At 37.1% G+C, this 16,755-nt stretch overlaps 1 protein-coding gene across 2 annotated transcripts in view; it reads right to left on the minus strand.

The window, feature by feature from the left end:
* TP53BP1 (tumor protein p53 binding protein 1) overlaps positions 1–16,755 on the minus strand; it is an 87,394-nt gene that overhangs the window by 22,781 nt on the left and 47,858 nt on the right. Inside the window, exons 13-18 of one of the 2 annotated variants that reach the window (XM_090270499.1) lie at positions 14,752–14,871; positions 13,790–13,993; positions 11,057–11,114; positions 8,792–8,884; positions 4,520–5,003; positions 1,121–1,273 (exon numbers count right to left, since the gene is read on the minus strand). In XM_090270499.1, coding sequence (XP_090126625.1) covers positions 1,121–1,273; positions 4,520–5,003; positions 8,792–8,884; positions 11,057–11,114; positions 13,790–13,993; positions 14,752–14,871 — 1,112 coding nt within the window. The remainder of the gene's footprint in view (positions 1–1,120; positions 1,274–4,519; positions 5,004–8,791; positions 8,885–11,056; positions 11,115–13,789; positions 13,994–14,751; positions 14,872–16,755) is intronic. The other variant, XM_090270498.1, reaches the window with a different exon arrangement.

Here is a 16,755-nt window from a genome sequence, read left to right on the forward strand (position 1 = left end):
ACAGTAAACCAGTGCAGAATGAGGAAGCAATAATTGAAAAAAATGAGGAAAACTTCCCAAATTTTGTGAAGGAGATGGACATACAGGTCCAGGAAGCACGAAGGGTCCTGGGCGAGCTGGAGCCAGAGGGGACCACACCAGGATGCATCATGATTGAGATGCCAAAGGTGAAAGATAAAGACAGAGTCCTGGAGGCAGCAAGAGAGAGGTGGAGAATCGCCTACAGGGGGGTGCCTATAGGCCTATCAGCTGATTTCTCAGAGGACACTTTGCAGTCAGGAAGGCACTGGCAAGCAGTATTCAATGTGATGAAAGGCAACCTGCAACCAGGACTACTCTATCCAGCAAAGCTATCATTTGGAACAAAAGGGCAGATGAAGTGCTTCCCAGACAAGGTAGAGCTAAAGGAGTTCATCATCCCCAAGCCATTACTATATGAAATGTCAAAGGGACTTACTTAAGAAAAAGAAAATCAAAACTATAAACACTAAAATGACAACAAACTCACAACTATCAACAACTGAATCTAACAAATAAAAACTGAAATCCAACTATGCAAACCAGAAGAGGAACAGAATCAGAGGTATGGGGGTCATTTGGAGGGTTATCAGCTGGGAGGGGGAAGGGGGAGAAATGGGGATATGGTGCAGGGATTGAAAAGCATAACCGGTTGGTACAAAATAAGGCGGGGAAGTTAAGAATAGTAAAGGAAAGGGTGAAGCCAAAGAACTTATATGCACTACCCATGGACATGAACTAAGGGGTGTGGATTGCTGGAGGGAAGGGGGGTCCTGGGCAGAGGGGAGCAAAGGGGAAAAAATTGGAACTACTGTAACAACATAATCCATAAAATATACTTAAAAAAAAGTAAAGAAAGCAGGATGGGATTGGTTAAATAAGTGGCCAAAGGTCAGACAGCAAACCCATGGTTGGAAAAGACACAGATTCAAGACTCTTAGTTTCTAAGCTGGTTCTTACATCTTTCTAATAAAAAGATGGAAGAAAATACAGTGTTAGTAGCTAGCTGCACAGGAAAGGGGCGTGGGCAGGTAGCAGTGAAGTGCCCGGGTAATTTTTCTATTGAAAGAAATGTGCCACATAGACCCAGAGTATGTACTACCTCAGTAACTTTTCTTTCTACTTCTGTTCCATCCACATAATATACATCGGTGATGACACGAGTGACAAGCGTGCGAACCTCATGGATTGTTCTCATGTGCCGATGCAAGACATGGCCACGTGGAGGCTGCGGTATATCAAACTCTTCCTCTCCCTGTGACAGAAAATAGAGAACACAAGCATGGGTCCCACTGCAAACTGGCGGAATCACAAATCAACTTCTTCAGGATGAACACTGTTCAGAGGTCCCATGTATCTAGTGTGATAAAATTTTCCAGCTGCTTTGTTATGTATTCACATACAGATAAAAGCAGGGATGGACCAGCTGTATAGCCAGAGGCTAGGAAGGATTTGTATCAGTATCACTGAAAATGACCTATTTCTATGTAAATAAAAATTGTAACATTTAGCACTTATACCTAAGATACTCAAGTAAAGCATTATTTTTAGATTGTGATCTTTCAGATTTATACTTGAAACAGCTCTTTAGATAAAAGGAAGGCATTCTTTAGGACTTTATATAAAATCTGTTAATCTCAGTACAGTTTATTTCACCTGCATTAGTAAGAGAAAACTATAGTTGGTTTATACATGGAACAAGATATGTTGATATCTCCTAGAATTAAATATGAAATATTTAATATTCCAAATATAGATTATAACTAAAGAGCTGAACTAGTATCCAGAACAGAAAGTTTTAGCAAAGTATAATTTTGTATCTAGTTGTACCATAAAGAATAATCAGTTAAATAGTGTAAATAAGACCTACATTTTTATGACAACCATTACATACATGTTTTCTCATAACACCTATATCACATTTATCCACCTTCACTCCCTACCCCATTGGCTCTGTAATTCTGAGGAGAAAATAAAAATTTTTCTCCTCCCTTACTTTCCTATACATAGTAGACTAATTTTACTTTCAGTAGTCAAGTGTCAACATATCCAAGTTTTCAAAAGAACTATATGTACCACTAGAGATTCTACATTTTTCATGACAATGTGATAGTAATTTACCTACAGCTTTCAATAATTTGCCTGAATAACTGCTACTCCAACCCCATCTTAGAGGTAAAATATGTACTAAAATGGAGCTCTGTAAATTATGTAAATAAATAAAAATGAAATAAAAAGCATGCAATGTTACTCAACCAACTCCTTAAAATACTTCTACATAGACAACTCTGGTTAATGAATGGTCTGAGCATCACACCTCAATCGTCAAGGTGCCCCTGCATTAGAGCCATGGCAGCCCGGCCCTCATGCGGGCACACACAGTCAGGCCCTGGATCAGAGGGGTCCGGAAGATTTCAGTGCTTTACATATCCCTGAAATGTGGTCAACAAGCCTCCCTGTAATTCTTCCATTACAACAGCCACACAAATGATCGTTTCAAGAGAGACACTTAAACATATCTGATAGAATAAGAAAGGAGACAGGGAAAAGGGGCAGATAAAAAGAAAGCTATGCTTACTCTTTCTTTAAATAGTCTTCTGAAAAGTGATCTCTGTAAAGATAAAATAACTTGAGAATCTGGTCATTATTAAAGATAACAAAATGAAAATAAAACCATACTTTCCTTTCATAGAAAACTTGGCTCCAGACCAACTTGTAAATTTAAAGAATGTCAAAAGGTAGGCTGCCTATACTATTCTCCAAGCACTGGCCTGAGTCCGACCCAGACTGCAGGGGATGAAAAGCTCTGACATTTGGAAAACCCCAATTTCAGTCACATTGTTGTGCAAACATCACCATATTCACCTCTAGAGCATTTTCATCTTTCCCAGCTGAAACTCTGCCCAGTCACCAACTACCTTTTTCTAGCATCTTTCTTTTCTTAGCAGGAGCAACTAGCTCTTAAATATGTCATTCACTCTGCATGACATAGGAGCATCCTACTAGTAGTATCAGTAGTGGTTGTGGTAGTGATAGCAACAGTAATAGTATTTAAAATAATCATCATCAATAGGTAGTAGCAGCAGCCAACATTTACAGACCATCCACTTCGTCCCAGGCCCAGCGCTTAAGGTTTTGCAGGTTTATCTCATTTAATCCTCACAATAGCCACATGAAATGGTCCTGACTCCAAAGCCTAGGTCTAAACCACACTGGCTCCTGGGCTCTTATCATCACTCCCATCCCTGGTGAGATAGGAGAAGGGATTATTTCCCTATTTTACAGAGGGAGAATATAAGGAAGAAAAGGAAAATGTAAAATAGTGGCTCCTACATGATTGCTATCTTAAGATCAAGTTTAACTTTTTATAAAGGCAGAGAAACCAAAATTATGTGGCAGAATGCAAACACTTTAAATTCAGAGTGAAAATAAACAGACTCATAAAAGGATCTGATATGCTACTGTCCCTATATCCAAAAAGCTATTGCTATTTTTTTTTGTTTGTTTGTTTTTCAATTACAGTTGTCCCTCTATTGCTATTTTGAGTCTGTATGAACTGATAAGGTCTTAGGTGTCACAGACTGTGTTACCATACACTTTTGGAGAGGCGTGGATAAACAGAACAAGACTACACAGGCCATGATTTAAAAATAGAAAAGTAACATAGCATAATGAAAAGAATACCGATTCTGAAGCAGACATGCTGAGTTCAAATTCCAGTTCTGCCACCTACTGATGGCAAAATCTTGGGCAAGTTACTTAACCTCTCTTCAGCTTGGTTTCTTTACCTGTGAAATGGGAATAATTATACCAACCTCACGGGTTGTCTTGAGCATAATGCTGACACACTGTAGGTGTTCGATTAACTAGGAACTACTTCCCTACTCTATTCCCAAGAACCTCTTCTTCCTCCAGCCTCACTTTCATCAGTCCCAATCCTTTTTCTCCCACTAAGCCTAGCCTGAGCCCTTTTACAGTCCCTAGTCACCAGGAGGCTTCTCCCCCATCTCTCTCTAATCCTGTTACTATTCTTTGTTTTTAATACTGTGATACACTAACCCTTCATGCTTCTTCTACTCCTTCCTCCTTTACTCTCTACTCCCAATTCCAGGGAACCATGGTGAAAGAGACTTGGAGGAAAAGCAATCAGCTCTGATAGTTATAAAGGAGGATGAAAAATGACAGCCAAAGGAAAGGACTGAACAACTTAAGAGTATAGGACCCAGACTATATTCCTGGCTTTCTTTTCCAGTAAAGATCTACTTGAGAAACTCTAGCACCATTCCGTTTTCCCTAAAAGACCATTTATTGGTTATAGCTACCCATAAATTTCACTACCCTATCTCTATCCTAAATAAGTTGTTTTTTTTTTGTCTTTTAATCACTGGTCTGTACAAAACTGTTAATAATTACCATTTGGTAGAAGTACCACAACTTAAATTCTGAAGGAATCCAGAAAATCGAAATCAGGGCCCCTGAGGTACCCAGTAAGTTCTCTCACCTGGCTATGGAGTGACTCTGTATCATCCCCAGGAGCAATGACTGGTTTCTCACCAGTCCCCTTCTCAGTCTGAACTGTGGCATCTTGCTTTCCAGAGTTCTCGTCCACTGTACTGGTCCCCTGTTCACACACATTCTTTACAGTCTGGGTTGCTGCTGAAACAGTTTCTGGGACCCATAGGGAACGCTCTATGGTCTGAATTCCTATGTTATTTTGGCTGGGCCTTTCAATCACGGCCTTACTAGGTTTTTCCTGATTGGTATTCCACCCTTCTTTCTGGCCTTCTAGCACATCTGTCTCCATTGCTTTCCCTTGAAGACTGGATGACCCCTGTACAGCCATCTGCTGGGAGGCAGGAAAAGAAGGGTCTTTGACAGGACTACTGGGCTTTATAGCTTGTTGATGCTGCCTGGTCCTTTGGTCACTTTCCAATTTTTCTTTCTCCTCTTCATCTTCAGTACTTGGAAAATGGAGTAAGTTCCCCCTGAGAATCAACCATATAAAAAAACCACGTCAAGTAAGCGCACGTGCACATACATGTTGGTGCACATGTGTGAGTGTGTGTATACTGGCAAGGGGGAATCATAATTTGACAATATTAAAAATGTGGGGGAGAAAATAAAATGAATATCACCTTATGAGGTGTCTCATAATTTCACTCCTGTAAAAAAACAATGACACACAGGACTATTCGACCATGATGATAAAACACTCATAACACTTCTTTCCATCACTAGCTCTGAACTCTGACATAGGAAAATAAGTTAAATAAAAATATAAAGCCATTATTGAAGTCATAGACAATGAAGGCAGCTTAGGGATCCACTTCAAAAAAGATCAGTTAGATCAAGAGGACTCTTGACTTTATAAATGGTTCTAACATTCTTTAAATGACAGCTAGCCCTGACCTAGCAGCTCAGTTGGTTAAGAGCACTGCCCCAACACATCAAGGTGGCGGGTTCAATCCCATGGTCAGGGCACATATGAGAATGAACCAATGAGTGCATAAATAAGCCAAACAACAAATTGATACTTCCCTCTTTTCCTCTCTCTAAAATTTTTTTTTAAGTTTTTTTAATGACACCTAGCATTTTAGATACACCCAACCCTAAACAATTTCAGCAAAAGAAGGGACAGAGTTGTAGGAGAGGCTCCAGCTTTGTTAGCTGTGCTAGTGTATCTACAACTAACCATTTCAGAATCATTCGGTGCCTCAGAGACAGTTTGCAAGATACAGCCTATATCTTTTCATTCGTCTTACTATCTGGCTATCAGTGACTTATTTATTTCACAAGGATCTGATGACTGTCTCCAGCAAACCAGATATCCTGAAGCTCTGAGGTGCTTTCTTAAATGTCCTTAACAATTCACCAGAATAACAAGGCCCAGATTAACTCCAAGGGAGCACGTTACCCAGAAACTTAACATTCATGTCTTATTCAAGTTTATACTTAAAACACCTACCACACGGCTTAATATAAAGTTAAGTGCATAATAAATGTATTTTAAACAGAAGAATTCATGTTCTCTCAATCTATTAACTGCAAAAATCTTCTCTGATTAAAAAGCTAATTGTGTAAGTTGCAGCTGCTTGAAAAAAATGCGCATAACTTTTTAAACTTTTTAGTAAATTACAAGTTCAAATGGGTCACTATACGATAAACAACAACAAACTAATGCATTTTTAGGCTACATTAAGTGCATAATAGCCAGAATAAAGATAAAAGGAGTCATTCCGGCCTGACCATAGTAAGACCAAATCTGGAATCTGCTTCAGTTTGGGGTGTCATATTTTACAAGGCATAAACTCATATACCCCCAGATTTAACATCCAAGATAATATAGGGTCTAGAAACCATGTCATATGTTGCTATACGCATTTGGCCAGAGAAAGATGAAGCTAGTCATCTAGACAGAGAAAGCTGTCTCCATCTTGGAAGGAGCTCTCACCCTTAGGGCTTGCTCTGCTGTGGATCTTGAAGAAAGAGAAATGGAGGTTTCTGAGGTTTCCATCTTGTTTAGCTCAGCTTACCGTAACAGGAAATCAAAAAGAGATCTATAATAGAGTTCTAGCCAAGAGCCTGGTATACATTTGGTTGTTATAGCTTATTTCCTGTGTGTCAGGAACCTCAACTGAATGAAATATGTGATACAATGAGGAAAAGGTAAGAATAGGACCAGGAGACAGATTAGCAACACCTACCTCTGATGAAGTTTGTAAGAGTGATCTATTATACAAAGTACTCAGCACAGTGCTAGGGACACAGTAGATGCTCAATCAATATTAGTTGCATAAGACAAAGCAATTAAGAAGATGCAATTCATCTTCTTTATAAACTGAATACTCATGTTTGAATCTTTAAGACATCTAATATATCACAGCTAAGCAACAATGAAAGGGAGTCAAAAACTAGAAGGGACATGACTTGATCAACCATTTCAAGAATTCAATGACCATTGTTCCCCAAACTTAAACAAGCCTACACGTTTTACTTCAGAAGCTGTTTATTTAGGATAGAACTTCAGAATAGATTTTACCTTCTAAAGCAAAGTTTTGTTTCTTTGGGATTTTTTTATTCTTAATCAATAAATATTAGATTGCTTTTTTCCCCCAAAGAGTTCATCAGAACAGTTCTTCTCTCTCTAAAGACAAAAGGTGCCTCATTGCAATATTAGCAACATTTAGCAGATTCCTATCAAATATCAGAATTTTGGTATTTATCATTCTCATATTAGCATTGGTCAAATGAAGTGATGTTAAAATTATACTCAATTCCCACTTAGGATCATATAAAATATACATATAGTTCTGGCTGGCAAGATTTGCTGATTAAGGCCAACGCATAATAGGTAAAAACCAAAAGCCTAATTGCAACAATACTACAGAAAGTGTTGCCTACTCCTGCCAAGTTCATAAATTTTCAGACATAAATAAAGCAACTGAGAGAGATGTATATGAGTATTAATGTCCCTAGAAACAATAAAGAAATCTTTAGCACCAGAACAAAGAACTTTAGAAGATAAGAAAAATCCATTATATTATAAGAAGGACCACACGTCTCTCTCTTCATTAGTTCCAGCTACACAATTCTACTCCGGTCACTCTATGCCAGATTTAGGAACTGATGCAGAGAAAGAAATTCTTGCATAAAAAGCCTGGACAAAATTAACCCTAAGTAGAACAGAGAAGACCAAATCTCCATATTTAACAAATTTCTAACCATTCAGTTCTCAGTGTGGATCTCTCTATGGAGTAACTAAAATCAAATCCAGGGGGATGTGCAGGCCCTTGTTCTACCAAGGATAAATAAAATCACCAGCATTCTGGCCCCTCTATTTTAAGATATACTAATAAAATAGGAAAGCAATACAATGCCATTGATAAATTTAGTAATTGCTGGACCGTTATCGTACCAATTTTGGAACCACACAAAGTGGCATTTCATCCAACAAGTTTTTTGATACAATAGAGGATATTATCTGGGCTGGCTGATGCCCGAGAATTACCAGCAAGCTCACGTTTAATCATCAGAATGCCCAATAAAAGTACTGACATGTTTCTTTTAAATATTTCTATCAATAAAGAACACAGAAATTATGCTATAAATAACACTATTAGATACTTGCTGACAAACATCACATTCTCTAATTACAAAATCACTAAATTCCAGAGATGACAGATGCCATCTCATAATGAAAATAAAAGCTTATTTGCATTGTCATTACTTCTTTGCCTATACTAAAAATAAGTCATATATTCCAAACACTTTTTATTATTTAAATAGAGAAGAAATATTTTGTAACTCAAACAAAATGTTTTCTACTTCAAAGCTGTTTGAAGAGATTATGGAGTAAAGAAATTATGGGAAAATCTTCATTCCATCAGTTCTGACAAACTTTAAATTTGGTATGTTGAGCATCTCAGTTTTGCCCTACAGGAAACTAAAGGGAAATAAAAGGTCTGTTTAAAATAAACATTTCAAAAACTAAGAAAAAGGGAATTTTAGAAATATAAAACGATAGTTTCATAAATGTATGGAGATAATCATTTCAAATGATAGAACTGGCAGATAAAGACAAAAATCTGCATCTACAAAATATTTAATAAAACTTCTCATGACGTCTCATTTTTAATTCCATCTAGAATATGCCACAGTCCCTCAGATAAAAAAATAAGCTCAAGTTCATAAAATAGCACTATATTCTAGATTTCAGTACCAACCATTTTATGAGTCAATATAACCTACAAGATACTATGAAAATAATGCTCGCCTGGTGGGTGCCGAGCAGGAATCCTGACTTCGAGTGTCATCCTCTTGCCGGGCTTCAGAGAGGCAGCTAGGCAAAGACATGTTCTTCTGGGGACTAAGATAATAAATTAAAGCAACATACTGTGTTAGTTTTGAAAGGAAATGTACCTCTGAAGATTATCCCTTTAGGCAGAGAGGGAATAAAATCTTTTTCTGCACCCAAAACTCCAAACTGCCTTATACCAAAATGCAATTTCACCCTACAGCACTTGTTTCAAATTAGCATAACTAAAAACTCTCAAGAAAGAATCACAGGAAATAAGGTAGACAGAGAACTGTATTAAATACCATTAAAACACAATCAACAAAGTCCAGAATGTAAAAAACTGTAAGACACAAAATCCAAATTCAACAAATAAATTGCTAGAAGGCGGAAAAAAGACAGAAGAGGCCCCTGTAGATTAAGAGATTTAAATTAAGAGACATTTCAATCAAATGCAATGTGTGGACCTTGTTTGGATCTTGATTCAAAACAAACTAAAAAAAAACCACATAAGGACATCAGACAAATCTGAATACTGAATATTTGATAACATTAGGAGTCACTGCCAATTTTAAAAGCATGATAGTATTGTGGCTAAGTTCTAAAAAAAATTCTTATCTTTTAGAGATAGCACTGAAATATTTAAAGATAAAATGACATAATGCTGGAATTAGCCTCAAAATAATCCAGTGGGGAGAAGCATACTAGAAGTATTTATAAACAAATTAAGATTAGGTATGAGTTGGTCATTTTTGATACTGAGTGATGAATACATGGTGGTTCATTTTACTGTTTCTCTCCTTCTGTGTATGCGTGAAACCTTAACAGTGAAATGTTTGAGAGAGAAAGAAGATGACAGCAAGTAATGTGAACAGAGCCCAGTTACAGATGGCACTTCAAAAACAGAGTGGTATGGCTTTACCTAATCGCAAAGGAATAAGCATTTAAAATAGTCTAACAGAGCTTACTTTATATGATTTCTTATCATAAACCAATGGGAAAGTGAGTAGTCAGACTTCTAAAATCTAGATTCTCATACACAAAATTTGCTTTATAACAACACCAATGAATTTTATCTCATTCTGTGATCCACCAATCCAACCCTCTGCCTCAGGTATTCCCCTTATTTTTCCAACCCTACATTCTGCCCAAAGGGCTTGGGAACCTTCAGCAGCACATGCTGTTCTCTCTTAATGGGTACATGTACAGACTAATAACAAGTTATATATCTAATATACAACTCTGTGAAAACCAGAAAGATGAAGTATAAACTGCATTTTCTTCCATTTATAAGACTACATATCATTAGCCTTCAACTGAGTAAGGACCGTAAGGTACTTATTTTTCAGATTAAATATGTAAGAGCCCAGTGAACAACCAATCTCTCTAAGATATAGCTAAGTACCGATAAAAGGATTTAGACAGGGTCCAGAAACTTGCAAGAAGGTCTAATTTAGTTCAAAAACAGGCCTTATTTGATCCACCAAGCAAGAAATTTTATTTTTTTAAATCCAGATTTATCTTTAAAAATTAGAGGTTTGGCACGGTAACAACAGGCTGGAGTTGAACAGGGACTACCCAGGCCCCCTGTTCTGGCCGTTATCCTCAATGCTTCAAGCTCTTGCACTTAGTCTGCTTCATTTATTTCTGGTACATGCCTAGCCTCATTTAAACATTCACACTTTTATTTCACTAACTGCTGCTAGTATTTTCATGCTGGATGACTCATGCCAGAAACCAATAAAATAATTTTACTTGCACAGCCACCAGATGGCAAAGCTTACCAACAGAGCCTCAGTATGGAGTCATACTCATCCTCTAGCATTACAGCACTCATGACAAAGCAAAAATAACAGTTCAACACAGTAGTTTGACAGGCAGAAAATGGCCTGAGGCTGCTGCTGAGTAGAGGATCTCAGAAGAAACAAGGTCTAAGGCTACCTCCTATTAAACCCTCCATTTTCTCACCAAAGCAACAACAATCTGTCTCACCAACAGAAAAAGGTAAAAAAGGAAACTCCCACATGAATAAAATGGAGAAAGGGGAATATCTTTAAATATCTTAGTTCTAAGAATAGCAAAAGCTTTATTAGACTTAAGAAAGCCTACGTTAAATTCAGCACATTGTTAAATCCTTTATGCTAGAGTTATTTTAAGTTTTTTCCTCTCTTGATAAATCATCTTCCCCTCAATACATTGGCTTTGTATATTGAATTCCTCTAAATAGCAACCAGCTCAGGTTACCTGGCAACAGCCTCAGCAACAGCAGTAGATTCATTTTTTCTTTCACCAGTTGCAGGCTCTGAATAAAAACAAAAGCAAGGAAGGGAAAGAGAAATACAATTCAGCAGGTATCACAGCCAAAAACATGTTCAAATAGTATTTGCAACAAATAACAAAAAGAAATGGGTAAGAGTAATAAGTGAAAATAAAAAGATTTCTTATAATGGTACAAGTTTCTCTCACTTCTATCAATCAATAAACTTCTTAATCTCAACTCATGTCTTCTCATACAAGGATTTTAAATATATATAGTAAGAAAATCTTTTTTGAAAAACAAAAAATTGTAAGTCAAAAATCAAATTTAAAATACACAAGAAAACTTTAGTAAGATAAATTATGTAGAAAAATGTCTTCAGTTGATGCACAAATTTTAAATAGTGTACAGTTTTATGCAACCCACACATGGAAGGCACTCAAGTACTTCCTTTTCAAGAAAGAATTCAAGGTGATACTGAAAAGAATCCCATATTTTCAAAGAAATGTCACTAATGTCAAGGGATTAAAATTTATTCATTGACAATTTATTCCAGCCTCAGAATAAACAAATATTTTTAAACGTTTCCAAAAGTTCAGGACCCAACATAATCTAAACAGTGAATCAAGGATGCAGTGGAAGTTTAGTGGCAGAGCCCTAGCTCCTGCACTTCATCCACCCTGGGAGTAAATGCCTTCATTTTCTGACTCAGTTTTCTTTTCTCTTCCATAAGAAATAAAACAGGGCCAACCTCACAGGTTTGTTATGAGGATGAAATGAGTAACAATTTGAGTATCATGCCTGATCCTATGCTCCTATTATCAGAAAAGGTATTAACATTTTCTACCTTAACCTTTAGCTCCATTTAAGATCTTTCCAATTATAATTTCAAATCTGAAGATTCAAGACTACCACATAACTCTCTTGATGAGCCCTACTTGATTTCATAAATGATGATAATAAGGATGGGAACATGTAATACTTTAATTTCTAACAAAGTTCTAAGATTTAAATCAATAAGCAATGAGAAGCAGACTAGTATTGTAACTTGGAACTGAATTTCTGGTACTTGGAACTACTCTGAATTTAGGTTACTGCATTTAGTAGCTGTGTGTGTCTCAGTTTCCTCATCTGTAAAATGGGGATAGAAACAGGATCTTCACACAAAAAAAATAAAATAAAACTCTACAAGACTGTTATGAGATTTAATGAGCTGTACATATAAAATGTCTGGCATATAGTAAGAACTCAAAATATATTAGCTAAAAATTTCTTTTCTTTCTTCTCTGAGAATGAGAAGTCCTTTTTATTCAAGTCCACCCACTCTATTTGTGGTCTTTGAAAGCTTTCCCTCCAAATTTTCTCAGAACCCTAATCCATCAACTATTTCCCATATTCCCTCATTTTTAATCCATCTCTCTTTTGAAGATTTCCTTTCAAGTCTATAACCTGCTTAGACCTCTCTAAACCTAAAAATGAAAAATCTCCTTTAATCCTGCATTTCCCTCACTATATTTTTTAACAAAAAAGTCTCAAAAGTAGAATGCATTTGCTGCCTCTTCTACCCATTACTCCTGAATTACCTTCAGTACAGCTTCCACCCAAGCCACTATACTGAAATAGTTCTTGCTAGAATCACTAAGTGGACCCTAATTGCCAAATCCAATGTATATTTTCAGAAATATCTTAATAGACTGCACTTCTGCATCTGACCTTGTTTTCTTCTAGTAACTCTCCTCCTCATAACCTTCCATGCATAGCTTTATCCTCTCTGAGTCCTCTTCTCCGAATGTTCCTTTACAATATCTTTTAAGACTTCTTTCTCCTCTAACTACATTAAATAGCATTTACAAACTACTTAATAAAAAAGAATTATAAGCTTTGGATTCAGATCTGATTCAAACTCCAGCTCTGCTTCTTACCAATTACTGCGACCACAGATATATAACTTAGAAACCTCTCCTTGTCTGTTTTCTTATCAATAAAATAGAAATAAGGATATCTCTACTTTGGAGTGCTATTATGAAAACTAAATATAGATGTAGAGTCATCCTGTATTTGTTTTTCCTCCCCCTTTCTTCTATATTCACAACTGGTCCCAAGCTGTCCTATTCTACTATTAACATCTCAGATGTATCCCTCATCTCCATTCCCACCCCACTTCCTGGTTAAAGGCTGAGTTAACCAGGCAGAGAAATAAGAAATGGGAAGGCAAGGAAGGATGCATAAAAATACAATTTTTGAAACGCTAAGCTGATACTGTTCAAAAAGCAGATCAGATAACATTACTCTCTTGCTAAAATTCTTCAGCTTTTCAGACTTTCAGAATCTGGTCTCTACCTTGCAGCCACTCTATATTTTAGTCATATTAGACAACTTGAAATTAATGTGGGAAATAGTCAACATAAGCCTAAATCCATAATCTTAAATTTTCTACCCTCTTCTGAACTGTTTCTGAATATGGAAACCAATTATTTAATATCAACACAGGTTTAATACAGAGATACAACCAGAGCCATAGATATTATTAAATGGAGCACCTTCCATAACGTGACAGTGACCAGCCAAAAGCAAAGAATTAAATCTATGATTGTCAGACTTAAAAAATACATTTATAATTATAAAAGTATCAATCATTAGAACTAGAAAAATACAATCACTACTTCTCAGATGATCTGGAGCTACTAATTACCCAAGTTTAACATAAAAATAAAACTTACTTTCTAGACTAAACTTCAAAGACTCTTCACTTGCTTCAGTCTCAGGACTGACCAGTTTCATTCTTAGACACAACTTATCATCCATTTCTGGGGCAGCCCCAGGATCTCCTTTTTCATTCCCAAGTACGGGATCATTGGTCTCCACCATGCTTTCAGAAATGACATCACTGGTTGCCGTGGTGCTTTCTGGAGAGTTGCTAATATCTGGAATAAGAGAGGCAGGAGGAAGAAAGAAAAAATACTAAATACAAACAAAAAATAATAATTTAAGGTCATCAATTTGCCTGTTTGGCTCCACAGTTCTGCAGGATTGAAGGGGGTTCCTAGGATAGATCCTGTCACATGTATCAACAACTACACACTAGTATTAACACCTGGTCTTAAGAGGAGCAACAGGATTCAGTTCCACTTCTGCATCTGGACAAAGGATGCTGCATGAGCCCTCAGCCAACCCACATCTGCCAGCATCAGGCATAGGTAGCAGGAGACTCCAGACGGCATGACTGTTACCTCCCAGCACTGACTAGAGAAAACAAATAGGTTAATGTAGAAGACTACTTGCTGCTTTAGGGAAGGAGGATTTATGTTTCCTGCCCTGTCAAACAGTAAACTGATCAGTCAGGGTACTGAATTAATAGTATTTCTACCCTACCTGCTGTCCCTTCCTTATAAAACAACACTATGTCATTGGTTAGCACTCAGATTCTATTGCCTTGCAAGCAACAGAATAAAATCCTTATAATTTTTTTTCTTTCTTCCTTCTACCCTTTCCTTCCTTTCACCACCACTCAGTATCTCCTAGGAGCAAACTCATGAAATCAGACATCACAGGCTTATTCTTCCTAAGACAAAAATCAACCTTATGAGGAAGGTCCAACTCCTCAGATTGAAAAGAAATCCCTTGCATAAAAAATAGTATCTAAAAAATTCTGCTTAAATGGCATTACATTTTAGTCACTCACCAATAGGAGTACTGTGTCTCCTGGGCTCCAATTTTAGGTGCCCAATAAGAGTTGGAGTTGCTCCAGTCAATGGTGGGATAATATCACCTTCTTTAGGTAAAGTGAAATGAAATGGAGTTTCTGAAGGGGAAAAAGAAAAGATAAACATAAGGGAAACCAAAACAGAAGTATAAAAAAAGCAAAAGTGAGAACTGCAAGAAATATTTAAATTATTCTTTTCCCAAATTCTGCATCATTCCCAAGCCCCCCTCAACAGGCCTCGCAACCAATTTCCCACTCTTCTCTCCCTTCTTTACAGCCATCAACAAGACTGACACCAAGCAGGCACCCATAGGACAGGCAAAGAGACAGAGGAAGGCCAGAGTGTGGAGGCTCTGTGGAACCTGGGGTCAAAATGAACAGAGAACTCTCTGAGCTCCAAGACAGTACATCTGGGAATGCTCAGTGACACAAATTTGGATAGTTTCAAGTCTATACATTTAAATTTTGTGCAATGTTAATCCAAGGAGTTCGTTTATAAACTTTAGTGGTCTGTAGGATCCTCTGATTGATATCTGATGGTAATACTTGTAATTTACAATCTACTCAAAAAGGTGACAAAGAATCTCATGGGCCAAAGTACTCAAAATACTCATTGGTTCTAACATAGAAATCTATGGGTTTCATGGTTCAGCAGTACTGACCAGCATTCACTCTACACGGCAGCACTAATATTCATATCTAAATCTCTGCACAATTGTAAATCTTACGTATATGAACATTCCAGTACACACATTTTTGTTTAGTCGTTATAAAATTAACATAAACGTAAAACATTTGTCAAGATACAAAAAAATTTGACAGAAGAAAAATTCTGAGATGTCCTAAGTTAAATTACAGCAGACTGCAGGGTGGGAGGTAAGAGGTTAATCAGTTAACTGAACCTCAGACCAAACCAACAAAAGACTGTTCACATTCCAGATGTTAAAACTCTGAAACAGCTTTCAGGCAGCTATCTAAAAAAAATTTGACCACCAGACACCACTGCATCCTGCTTATGTTTATGTTGCCATAACCAATCCAGAAGCAATTAAATATTTCTTCCTTAGGGACTGTGCCTCTATCCTGGAACTGCCTCCAACCCTACCGCCCGTCACCTTTTCCTGTCCTTATCTATAGCTGATATAAATTCTTTCAAAACAACTTACATCTTTCTTCCCCGACCATGTGTCCCAGAACCTGGTCCTTTTCCTGGCTAGTATATGACTCAATAAACTCTTTCCTTCGAAAAGCTTCCAACTGCAAAAGCTATTCTTTAATATTACTTTTTAACTAGGCCATGGTTCCAAATTTTTGCTAAGCACAATTAGCGAATTGCCAAAATCACATCTTCTGATTTCCTAATTGTTTACCTCATTTAATAAAATGACTAAGTTGGGAGAAAAAAAGAATTATGCAGACCACTCCTCTTAAACCTAACATTGTGAAAATTTGCATTTATCATAGGATGGCTCAACATAACTACGATCTGTCATACCAGTCACTTCTTGTGAAAAGAGTTTGCTTAATACGTTTTCCACCACCAGGCAATTCTCAGATTTTCTACTGACTGGGTGTCCTACAAATTGAACTCACTTTTGATACTTTCTACCTGGAGATAGAATCAGATCCCACAAGTTAAAGGCTCAGTCCCACAAGACCACCTCAGATGCCAAGAGCAAGTCCAAGTTGTTACCCATGCTATATACCTGGTTACCAAATGGCTATATATTATAGATTCCCATAACTTCCTCTTTAGGTTCAATTAATCTGCTAGTGCCATTCAGGGTACAGTACTCAGAGAAACATTTACCTACATTTGCCAGTTTATTAACAATAAAAGACACAGATTAACACAGGGTGAGGTCCAGAGGGTTCTGGCAGGAGATTGGAACTGGGTGAGACACCACCTGGGATTATTTACTAACTAGGAAGTTTATTTTGTTTAAGACTTTTTATAGAGCTCTCATCTCCAGCCTCTCCCCT

This window comes from Furipterus horrens, unplaced genomic scaffold (assembly GCF_987537825.1).
Source record: "Furipterus horrens unplaced genomic scaffold, mFurHor1.1.pri manual_scaffold_3, whole genome shotgun sequence".
NCBI classification, from domain to species: domain Eukaryota; kingdom Metazoa; phylum Chordata; class Mammalia; order Chiroptera; family Furipteridae; genus Furipterus; species Furipterus horrens.